At 38.3% G+C, this 12,661-nt stretch overlaps 1 protein-coding gene across 10 annotated transcripts in view; it reads right to left on the reverse strand.

Annotated features, from left to right (window-relative positions):
- Window positions 1–12,661, reverse strand: part of Adgb (androglobin) — a 143,770-nt gene that overhangs the window by 86,169 nt on the left and 44,940 nt on the right. For 7 of the 10 annotated variants that reach the window (XM_063280794.1, XM_039098478.2, XM_039098487.2 and 4 more), the window contains 4 exons: window positions 11,783–11,922; window positions 9,324–9,410; window positions 7,095–7,396; window positions 3,122–3,256 (listed from right to left, as the gene is read on the reverse strand). In XM_063280794.1, coding sequence (XP_063136864.1) covers window positions 3,122–3,256; window positions 7,095–7,396; window positions 9,324–9,410; window positions 11,783–11,922 — 664 coding nt within the window. The remainder of the gene's footprint in view (window positions 1–3,121; window positions 3,257–7,094; window positions 7,397–9,323; window positions 9,411–11,782; window positions 11,923–12,661) is intronic. The other 3 variants (XM_063280793.1, XM_063280795.1, XM_039098485.2) reach the window with 1 other exon arrangement.

The raw sequence follows: 12,661 nt of genomic DNA on the forward strand, positions 1-12,661 counted from the left end.
TCTTAAATTTTTAGGTCAAGTTATTTGTGGTCAAGAAGTAGCCTTCTTCTTAACTTTGTAGTTCTTTGATTTCTCTGTGGTTTTTGTTTGCTGTTAGTTCCTTTTTGGAATACAGACCATTCTTGCCTAACTTATCTTTTATTTGAAGTGCCTTGCTAAGAATAAATATCATAAATTAACACTATGTGTGTTAATAGCCACTCTACCGTTTATTTCTGAAATATGAAATCACAAACCACATAGCCACTTTCCAACGTATAACAACTTCCAGTTTTGTGGTGATAAATGTCTACGTCTTGGTGTATGTCAAGCTTGAGTTACTTCCTTCCTGGTTGCCAGCCACCCTACTGCTAAGTAAGGCCTACATATCTTCACCTTGTAACTGTCACTCTAACCTTGGCAACATTTTATATATCACTAAATGTTTCCAGCTGCTATAACAATCACTAAGAATCAGACAACTTTACAAATGTTTCGTTTTGTTTACACATAGTCTGAAGTGGACATTGCAGACATTCCAGCAAATCTCCACATAGATTTTCACAACTTCCCACTCTTTCCATTCATGACTATGCTCTCAACAGTGCCAGGACAGCAAAGGGAGAATCGTATTTGGGAGCATTTCATAATCAAGCTGGAAGTGAGGTATATCATTCAAGTTCATGTTTCATGGGTTACAGCACAAGAAAAGGCTAATGTAAGTTTCAAAAAATCTGGGAATATACAATATAACTTGTCTTTAATCAGTGAGAGAAAATTACAAATGGTGGCAGTCTTTCTCATATTCAGAAATGCCCTCCTTATAACCTCACAAAGTCATTATTGAATTTTGGTCTTTTGCAACAGACTCTTGCTACATTACAAAATCTAAGTCACCCTCTAGGCAATGTAAAGGCCTGTGTCAAAATTCAAATATTTATATTTATGGTAATTTTTGTCAGATTTTAGAAGGACTGATTTGTTCATATAATAAAATCTGGGTCTTTTTCATTAATGTCATAATCTGAATTCAAGCTTCTTTTTATGTTATCTTTTAAATTTAGGTGGTCAGGAAATTGTTCAACATTTAAATGTGGTACTATCAATAGTTTTTGAGGGGAAAGATAGTGCCGTGGTTAGAAGCATGAACCCTGAAGTCCAACTTTCTGGACTTCCAAACCCACTTCCAACTCATCTGGAGTTGTTTCAAAATACCGCAGCCCAAGCCAAAGGACTTCCCCTTTGTGGGGACAAAGGTCTTTACAGAGCTGACTCAGAAGAATTTTATAGTTGGTAATGGCCAGTGACTACAATTCACACTCTTGCTTCTTTTTATGAATGGGAATTCATATTGCAGAGTTCCCATTAGGCTCTGTCTCTAGAAATGAAGTGGAGGTGTACGTATGTGTCTGCCACTGCACATGCTAAAGTTCTTGGAACCTGAACGAGATGCAGTTGCTGGATAATTTCAGTCATAATTTTGTCAAGTACTGACTACACAGTTGTGGGCAGAGGATGAAATGAGGTTCCAGTGTTCGGTGAAGTCAATTTTGACAAAGGTAGCTACTGTCCACCAGAGGGGGCCCTCTTTCTCTACAACACTTAGCTAAGCCATGTCTCCAAACCTCTTAGGTATGGCCAACTGCAACTGTAAGGGAATGTAAACAGAAATGGTCCTACTATCAATGAGTTTGGCCCTTAAAGATCTCAGCTGTAATCATCCAACCCGTTTCCCACTTCTGTTAAAATCCCTGAGAATCCATACGGCTAAAGGTGTCAGAACTCTAGGACAGGCCCATATTTCCATTAAATAGTGTGGAAGAATTCTTTCTGGACACTCCTAATAGTCTTAACTTCATGTAATTGGAGAAAAAAATGTGCTGTTTGAATCATTTGTAGGCTACGTTCATGAATACACTTACTTTGAAAATAACAAACTAAGGGGGAAACCTTTAAATGTCACATAGTTATTAGCGTGTAGTAGGTTGCAGTAGATATTATAGAAATGTACGCACATACAGATGAAAAACATGCATAAATATTTGTTCAACTTCTGTCCCCCTTCTTTACCTTAGAATTTTTAAAACTGTGAATGTCTTTTTATTTTAATTACTGCTGTGATAAACATTAATCTCAGAAATTTAATAAAACATGTGTCTTTTATATTAAGTTTCCCATGCCTTCTTAGAGCAAGCTAAAGCATATTATATTTCTATTGTCAAGTTGAATGCGAATAGCCTAAAAAATGATGTCATTCTCTCCCATAGGAACTGGGTCTACAAGTCAGCTATCTTTAGAATACTCATAACCTCCAATCACTAAAATGAAAGCAGCTGGTTGGAAAAAATGTACCTCCAAAATCCACTTAAAATCACCTGTATAGGGTAGGAGCTCTATAGACCGTATAACTTATGTCAGATAAGATTCACCACGTAGAGCTCAGCAGAACCCAGTGTTCTGTCTTCAGGAATTTTAAGAACTCAAATAGTCTTTACAAGTAAGCTGAAGTATGACATGCAAACAGATAAGTGATTTGGATTTTAATCCTTAATCCTGAGAAACCCCTTAGATGCCGCTGTGGTGGTGTGCGGAGCTTGAACCCGGCGTTACGAAAACCTCCTTCCCTAGCCTGGTACTCAGACACTTTGTGTGACTTTAGGGAGCGCTCGCAGCCCAAACCTGAGACACATCCTGCTCATTCTTAACCTCCTTCGTTTTGTCATTGGATTTTTTTTTTTTGAGACAGGGTCTCACTGTGTAGCCTCATATGGACTGGAACTCACTATGTAGACTAATCTGGCCTCAAACTCAGAGATCCACCTGCGTCTGCCTTTAGAGTGCTGGGATTAAAGGTGTGCACCACTATGCCCATATTAATAATGAGTTCTGAGGCAGGGGAGGGAAATGTATTATTGCTTCTACTTTCACAAGGAAAAAGTGGCATTTAGCAACATTTGGTCCTGTTTAAAGGTGAAACTTTGTCAAGGGCAATCTTGCTCCTGTTTTCATCTGCAACAGGCAACCCATCAGTCACCCAAAGGACCCAATGTTTGAGGGAAACGTGCTTAGATACTTCAAAAGAACATTTTCCATCAGCTTAGGCAGTGACTAAGATAGTTACTGTAAGAGACTGAAAGCTTACAATCTGACAAGGACTGCATAGAGTACTGAACATCAGATGAGGGTCTGGAACCATGGAGTGAAAATTTGAATCTTTCCTTCTCCTTCTCTCCATCCTTCTTATTCTTCTTCCCAAGGTCTTTTGCATCTGCTTTCTCTGACACATTAAAAAAACATAGTAAATCTTTTATCTAGAAAACCCCAGAGGCTGTTACATATTCAGCCAGTGTGTCTTAAAGAAAGCCAAAGCAATAACACTCAAGTGTAAAACGATAGCCTTAATTTCTCCCAAGACGTAGTCTCGTCTGATCAGAAATATCACAGTAAAGTAAGAGAAAACAACCCTAAAAATTAACATGGGCTGTAAAATCTGGGCAGAATTAGCAAGTATTAGATTCATAAAAACAATTATTATACATAACTTTATGTATAATAAAACTATGCAGATAGTGACCTGGAAACATGCTTGTGTGTGTCCGTGTGTACAGGTATCTGTGGTGCATATGCACAGTCAGAGGCACAAGGGAATGTGGGATCCTTCTCTTAGTTTCTCCCCTGTCCTTTGAATAGGGTCTCCCTTCCATTGAACCCAGAGCCCTTGTTTCGGCTATACTCCTTGGCTAGTAAACTCCAGAAATCCTCTTGTCTCTGGCCCCAACAGCAGCCCAGTGTTCTCTATGTGGGTGCTTGGGACCCAGATTCAGATCCTCATGCTTTGCAGAAAGTACTCTTAACCGGGTGGCCATCTCTTCAGCCCGCTCGGTAGATTTTATTTATATATAATCATGATGCCAGGCTAATTTTCTCATTTTGAAAGTGGAAACAAACAAACAAAACCAGCAAAGCATGCATTGGAAGTTTAGTCCTATCTATACAGGACCTTCTCAATCTTCTCTACTTGGGACCTTGAGTTCAAGAAAACCACTATTTTCTTTCAGTAAAATATCCTTTTTTGAGGCTGAAATCCAACCACACCCATCAATGAACCAACCGCCTATTTTCAGTATGGCTTGTGCAATAAACCATTTAATGAGCTGTTCTCACCATTTGAATTCTCACTCATGAGCATAGTTCTATGAATGACTGTCTCTTTTAAATAAAAAAGGTCAAGATTTTTTTCTTCCTAATAAATCTCTTCAATTCAGAAAGGGAGTTTAGATTCTCAGCATCAATTGCTAAATTTATAAAACTTATTCGTCTCCTCTTCCAATCTTTAAAAAGATGTGCAATTATTAAAGATTATTACCTAAACAACTTATGATGTCCCTCAGCACTGAAAACAAACCTGTCTCATAGAGTCTTACATATCTTAAATATCTTATATACCTTAGAGTCATATATCTTAAATGTATGTTAGACATAAAAGCAAACATGAGTAGAACTTCAAATATAGGCTGAGATATCTGAGAAATTTAAGTATTAAAAAGTAGATTAACAGAACCTTTATTTTGTATAAATATCAACTTAATTTAAGCAAAGTTTTTGTAGCAATATGTGATTTAATTTACAGTTTTAAAGCTGAACTTTGCTGTCAAATTCCTAGTTGAAATTTGATTTATAGTATGTCCCATAAAAACATGTACATAGAAAAACAATTCAGCTCTTTTAAATGTTTACCACTAGACTACCATGTTTTCTGTCATTTAATTCCATGATTTTGAAAAACCCACTATAAACAACTTGACATCTTTGTGCTACAGCTGCTACTTTTCCCTTCCTAGCTCCACAAACCCAGTACACTGCTGTTAAGTTTCCAGCTCAGCCTCACCCTCAGCCCATGACTAGGCTTCCTAGAAACAGAGAATATTCAAATCTCTTGTCAGGAATCTTCATCCTCTTCTAAACCAAGTTCATCTACTTACCTACACTCATATCTGTTCACCGCGTGGCCCCAGTGACCTGTGCTGGCCCATTAGATCCAAGGAACCATGGCACCCAGGGCTGAGGAAAACTCAGCAGTTCTACCCGGTGACTGAGAAGGTCTTAAATGACAGTGGTGCTGTCAACTTCCTGAGACGGGAGGAAGAGCTGGATCCACATCCCACTGGAGGGCCACCCTATAGAACTGTTCTGTATTCTCCATATGAATGGATTATTTTTCAGTATATTCCCAAATAATTTTTATCTAGAAACCCCTTTTGATGTTTCATAAATTAACATTCAGGCGTCCAGCCACCAATATTTACCTAAATATATTCTTTTCTGAAAAAAAGTGCTGGTAATTTTCTAGGAATTTGTGATAATCTTGATAAGCAGAAACAGATGTGGAAGAAGTCGCCTTCTGAACGTGATGATCTAGTGGGGAACACTGACTAACGAAAAGGAACTATGCTAACCAGAAACTAAAAAGTGAACTTTGAAGGGCAATGACAGTCAGTGTGTGGACCTGTTGCAGTCTGCCAAGACGAGAAGGGGTAACCCAAAGGAGGAGGAGGGCTGTGGCCAGAATGTTGGCAGCAGAGATATTGGAAACATGTGGATCACGGAAGGGGATTGGAGGGATGGGGTGGGATGTGTTCAGATGAAGCTGGGTGAAAGGATAACTGGTTTAGGAAGAGCTGGATTGATGCCACTGAGTGTTGTAGGTCACGTTCGGAGTCCTAGTTTTCATTGTAAGCATGTCTGACAGGCAGTAACGAGTTTACAAGGGAATCAAGATGGAATTTGCTTTTTCAAAAGATGGTTTTGGCCACGACTGAGAAGAATGTTTTGGAGTTTTCAGAGAGCATCAGTGAGGAAACTGTGGGGAAATGCAGAGAAGCAAACAGTTTGGAGCCAGTTGGGAAAGAGTTGGGCCAGGTCATGTCAGATAAAGTGGCATCTTGGGATACAGAAAGTTTAGAGGCCCAGTAAGATGACTGTTTGAAAAAGAAGACATTTAAAAATAGCATAACTTGGTCTGGTAAGTTATGTAATTCTGAGATGTTCAAACTGGATACACAGTGAGGCTGACAGGAAGGCACCACAGAATGATTTTGGTCATATTTAGACTGAGGAGGCAGAGCAATGAGTGGCCAGAGAACTGGAGTAGAGAGAAGATATATGTGCTGGGACTGAAGTGGGTGCATATTACTCACACAGCTAATCTTGATACATTTTTATAGAACTTAAGTAAAATTTTCTGTATACTACATGGTAAGAAACACTAACAGATATGGTCTTTTATTATTTAACTTGCCTTTTCAGAGCTGGGAATCAAACTTAAGACATTGCCTATGCTAATCAATATCACACCAATGAGTTATGGCCTTCGGATCCTCACAATAACTCACAGGATTATCCATGCTAACTACGATTTGTGTCCTTCCTGTCTCTCCCTTCCAAGTTAGAAGCAATCTTCAAAAAGAATAATTTTGACAAAATGTCAATACTTTATAAAAACATGGACACTTGAAGGAACCTTTTAGATACTACCAAAACATACAGGAAAAACTTGAATACTTCTAATAGGTTTAATTCTCCTTCATAAGCAGTTTCTTCACACACGTAGTTATAAGCTAGTTCAGTGAGCACAGAATAAATAATTATTTGATCCACTTTTTAACTTGAAAATAGAAATGACTATGTACTTTGTAAAAGGTAATTTGAAATTACTTTTCTTCAGATTTGAACTTCTATCTTAAATTTTAATTCATGTAACCCATGCTCATATCACATTCTCTAAAAACAGCAAGGTAAGATTTTTTGCTTTGTTTGTGGGTCCATCCCATTCTGCATATAAGTATGAAAAAGATATTCGAGTAGTGATTTAGATGTCAGTATCTTGTCTTCTTATTATACAGCAGTAATTTAATATGAGCAAAACTGGGAGCTGCCTGTGCTAGTTACTAAAAGGGAGGTAGAAGACAATAATGACCTACCGGCCCCACTGAGAGCTCTAAAGTCAAAGGGACAGTTAAGACATGGTAGCAACATCAAAAGACCATCATCAGCCTCAACAGGGGCTGTGTAGCATCTCTATGCCATGGCTGGTAGGAGGACTTTCAATGCCTTACCCTTTGCAGCTCTGTCACCTTTCTCAGGAGCCTTCAGGGTCGTAAGGGAGATTTCCGGTTTGAAGTCCTTTGCATCCTTCGTTTCTTTGCCATCCTTCGTTTCTTTGCCGTCCTTCGCTTCCTTGCCGTCCTTGCCGTCCTTGCCGTCCTTCCCATCCTTGACGTCCTTGTTCTCTTTTGTGGGTTCCTTCAGTTTGTTTTCTATCACTGTGATTTTGCTTTCAGAGCTGGGCTCTTCTGTGAGCTTAAACTCAGGCAGTATTTCCTTCAAGAGCTCCCAGACTTTGTCCACATATGCTGGACTTAGAGGAAATAAATGTGTGTTAATCTCCAGATGATGGTTCTACCTGATATCAAGATGCTATTGACAGGATAGTTAAGTTCTTAATTACCAGGACTAATTTCAATTGTTACCTTGATTTTTTTTGTTAGAAATATTATTCACTGACTGTGCTTTTATTGCATTCTTACTATGTACAGTGTTTCGATGATACAGAGACCAAAACTTGTAAAAAAAAAAAAGTCAAGCTGGCAGAGGAGACAATATATGAAATATACACATGTGTTTATATGCTATATATGATTATATGCTATACACATATGTTATATATGCTACGTGTGTATATATACTGTATGTGCACATAAAATATATATGTATAAATGCCATATGAGTACATAGGGATCTTCCTGAATAAAATTTTCCAGTGATAGCCTCCCTCTCCAAGAATTTTTTAACATGTTATCAAAAGCCTTTAGCATATGATGCTGCTCCTCCCTAGTCCTTCTCCAATTCCTGCTCTAGAATTCACTAGCTTATCAAATACTTTTGGGGGATTATACTTTTCTTAACCCACTTCCTTATTATTGTGTCTGTTCTGAGTTGATTTTTTCCCACACTAATTAATCAGCCACATTAATTTTAACTAATCCTTTGAAGTTAGTGTGAACATCAGTTTCAGGGATGGGGCAAATACTGCTTCTGCTTGAAGAGCCTGAAGAATTGTTACCATTTTTTTTTTAGAAAGACTTTGAAAATACTTTTCAAACTACTAACTCAGCTCACATACACGGATTGAGGACATACTCTCTGACAGTTACTCAGAGTCACTATTAAGCACAGCAAAGAATGACAGTTGAAGACAACTATGGCCTGAATGGGTCTCCAAATCACATCAGAATGACCTACACAGCAAACTGCATTAGTTTGTCCTCTCAAGCAAGGATGCATTCTTGTCTTCTGCCACCTACAGCAATCAAAGTCTTTTTCCTTTGTTTTGCCTCTTCTCTAACAATGCACTGTTCTTTCCTGAAGACGATGTACAGGCTTAGGTTTAGAACTAGCTATTTAAGTAATTGGATGTCTCCCAATATGTATGAAATATATCTGTCAAAAAGCTATGCTTTCTACAGAAAAGGGGGGCTGAGCTTTGAGCACAGAACCGATCGTGTTTGCTAAGGCATTAGGATGAGCTCAGTGGAGAATGGAGTTGCTGCGTCCCTGTGAGAAGGTATGGGATCAGGCTCGTCTGGTGCATGTGAGGATGCCCCACAGAGTAGGGCTGTACAGTCATCGTGCACTTCCAACTCCAGCATCTGTGACTCATTGGCATGTTGAGCTGTGCTGCAAGAACCCTAATTGGAGAAAGGTTGGTCTGTACCACATGGGAGACTTGCCTTCTGTGTGCTGGGGGCATAAATCTTGCAGATTGATAAGGAGAAACAGATTTTGCTTGATTGCCTGTTTTATTATTAGCCTGTCCTTAATTTAACAAGGAATCTAGTGTATTCTTCTGCTATGTAAGGAAGAGTAACTGACCCTCAAACTCACAAGGCAGTTTAAAGGATACTATAAAATGCTGTGCTCCCAAATATTTTGTAAAACATGACCATTTTAAAACCAATCTTAAAGAACATCTTAGAAAAATGTTGGAAAGAAAAAATAATATAAGCAACTTAATATTTAAATATAGTGAAAAAGGTTGATGAGATAGACAAGCATGTAAGTGGTGATTGTTGCTACTCCTGCTGATCTGAATTTGATCCCTGGGACCAGCACATTGTCTTCTGACTTTCACATGTATACCTTGGCAAACCACTCCCTGTATCCGAGAGATAGATAGATAGATAGATAGATAGATAGATAGATAGATAGATAGATAGATAGATATGGATGGATAGATAGATAGATAGATAAAATAGATGAATGAATATATTTTTTGTAAAACCTACTGAAGAGGGATGACTTCAGGTAACCACCCAGTAAGAGCGTGGATTACTGTGAGTTCTCCCAGCTCTCTCCTGTGTGCTACATGGATGCTGGGGGGAAAAAAAGAATACATGATATTACAGTTACCAACATTTGGAAACATATAGCAATAAATAAAGAGCATCATAGTAATCAGTATATCCTAGAAGCTGCACATCACAGTGTAAGGGAATGTTATCTCACAAGCTCGATGCTTTTGTTTGTTACAAGTGCCTGAGTTGACCCAGTATCAAACCTTCAAATGTATTTTGAAAGCATGAAGGTATAATTTTGGTTGTTTCTTTTGACAAGGGGGGCACATTTTAGGAACTATGTCTTTGGAAGCTCTAAAATTTCTATTGATTCCTAAACATAAAACATACTCATAGTACAACTTACTGTTAACTTGTTTATATAATCTGTGCGACTCTGTTCTTTTCAAAGTGGAATAGTTTTACCATTCCAACTGTATAGGCTACATTGAGATGCCCACAAGGCTGTGCATTCAGTCTCTTGTATGGCAACTCAAGAAGTGCATGAGGAATCCTTAGTGAAACTGACAGGAATATCTGTCTATTCTGTGAAAGAGTAGCCCCGGCATTGTGACATAAAATCAGAAGTTGCCATTAACCAGACACCACACACTGCACTGGTCCTTCTGCCTTTGTGTGCTTTCCTTGGCTGGTTAGTATGTTTGCATGTACATTAATTAGTCAACGAAGAGAAATATAACCTACTCCACCCCAGAGTGGAGGCATAGTCTACCCTGAGCCAGACTTGCTGTTGTCACTGCTGACTGACTGACCAAGACACATCTTTTCCTTCAGAAAGAATTCGTAGCCTGTCAGGGATGTAGCCCACTGTTTGCACTGGCTTATTTAATGGATTATGAATTCTGATGCTTCTACATTTCTCAAAGACAACATAAATCCAGTGTATGGTTCACTGTATCCCCTAAACACCTCTGGCAGTTTCATTTTATAAGTGTTTTTGCAAGCCTCATAGGAATGATGCTCTCTTCTCTCCATACTTCACATGGGGCTGTAAATCACCACAAAGCATTAGGTTTGTCTGTTGAATGGCACACTCACATATAAAATCCAATCTGCAGTGAATTCATAGAAAAAATATACATGATGTTAAGTAAGACAGGTTCTACTAGAAATCTTTTTAAAAATATACTATACTTTAATTAGTCTTTTCTTTTTGAGCTGTCTATGTTTATTTTAAAAGAATAACTCTATTAGTCACATTCTTAATGAATTCACTGAACCATGGCTTTACAACCACTGAAAAGCTGCTGCAGCTATCCAGGTCATCTATTCAAGGCTTTGCCAGCCTGGCAGCTCCAACCCTTAGTGACACCAAGAGCATTCTCCTTAGTTTTGCCAAACAGACGTAATTGTCACTGGCGGAAATACTTAATATTTATCTACCTAAAAGAAAAAAATAATCTGGGCAAAAGTTTTCACAAAACTACCATTGAAATGTTGGACTGAAAGCTGAGTGAACCACATTGCCAGAGGAATTGAGGATAACCAAGAAACCTAAGGAGGAGGCTGCCAATGTGATATCCTCAAAAAAGAAACAGAGTCAGAGGACTCTCCACAATGCAACCCAGCCATCTGAATGGTATTGTTAATGCTTCTTAGAGAAGGGAGGGGCCTTTCCACAGCAGGCTGACAGGGCCTACTCAGCAAGGGGGCCAAGCTCTAAGGAAGCTGGCATTGCTATGGCACATTGCAGGCGATTCTGGGATCGGGCCTGTGCTGTGTGTGTGAGGATGCACAGTTGCCATCACATCTAACTCAGAATCTGAACTTTGTTCTCACGGTGAGTTGTCATGAAGTAGAGAAAGGCTTGTCTTTAGGACATGGCAACCTTGTATGGTGGGTGTAAAAGACTCACAGGCAGATAAATACAAGCAGAGTTTGCAAATACACTGAATGAGATGAGTGGTTTTCATCATGACGGTATCTGGTGGCCAGTGAGAGCAAAAGCCGGAAGTGAACATTGGCATACTCCTAAGAGCTCACGTCTATTTAAGGTTTATACATCATGGCTGCAAATGCAGATTCAAAAGCATTAATTAGATCTGAGTATAGATTATTCAACATTTAAACGATTTGATATTTTCCCTAAGAAACAATTTATCTGATTAACATGAAACATTTTCTGTGATACACTTTGCACTCCTAGTAAGAAAACAAAGAGTGCAGGTTGTTTTTTGAGTGTGTTTTCTTGGGGTGGATTTTGTCTTTTACTCAGTTAAACCAAACTTTAGACCTGTGCTGTGGTCATATTAACTTTTATATTTGAAATTTTACACTGTGTAGAAGGAAAGACTTCCTTGAATAAATTTTATTAAAGGCTCTCAGCATGGATGTCGTTGTCCTTGCCCTGTTATTTTCACAGAAATAAGTGATAATTTCTCTTTACGTACTCAACATTTGCCAGCTTAATGATAGCTTTTGACAGTAGCATGGGCCAGAGCTCAAAGTCATAGGTTGTAGCTGGAAGCAGTAGATTGTTATCTTCATCGAATGGCAGGAAGTCATCGACAGTTATCTTCCTCCAGCAGCCCTAAGAACAAGAAGAAAGCAAATGAGTGTGATTAAATGATTGAAGGATGTGTGGGGTTCTCCCCATCAGACATCACTACATGTCCCCACTCACTTTTACCTCTGATTAAATAAAAGAACTGATGCTAACATCATAGGTTAGAAAACTGAGATACAGGTTTCAGAACTAATTGGATTGACAACTTTAGCTTCTGAAATATATTATTATAGCATATCTTCTATAGTGATATCACTACTGTTCCTTCTCTTGGTTGGTTTATGAGCATATAATGAAGTAGATAGCAGAATGAAAACATGATTTAACCAAAAGTAAGATTGAACATAATACAGTTTGCATAGAAAAAATTAACATTACAAATATATTTTAAATTCTTTAAATACAACTTTAATTATTACTACTGATACATACATATGCTTACTAATGTTATATTTCCAATCTCTGTACTTTGAGTGCTCCTAGTTAATTATCTAATATAGGGTAAAGTAATACACACACACACACACACACACACACACACACACACACACACACAGTTTCTTAAGACAGAGTTTTTCTATGTAAGCTGTCCTGGAACTCACTCTGTAGACCAGGTTGGTCTTAAACTCATAGAGATTCCCCTGCCACTGCCTCACGAGTGCTGAGATTAAAAGCATGTGTGATCATTGCCTGGGTAAGTAATATTTTCTTTAATCAAAAAATTATATGTTAAATTAAAAGCTCTTTATTTTATAATTAAAAG

This window comes from Rattus norvegicus, chromosome 1 (assembly GCF_036323735.1).
Source record: "Rattus norvegicus strain BN/NHsdMcwi chromosome 1, GRCr8, whole genome shotgun sequence".
NCBI classification, from domain to species: domain Eukaryota; kingdom Metazoa; phylum Chordata; class Mammalia; order Rodentia; family Muridae; genus Rattus; species Rattus norvegicus.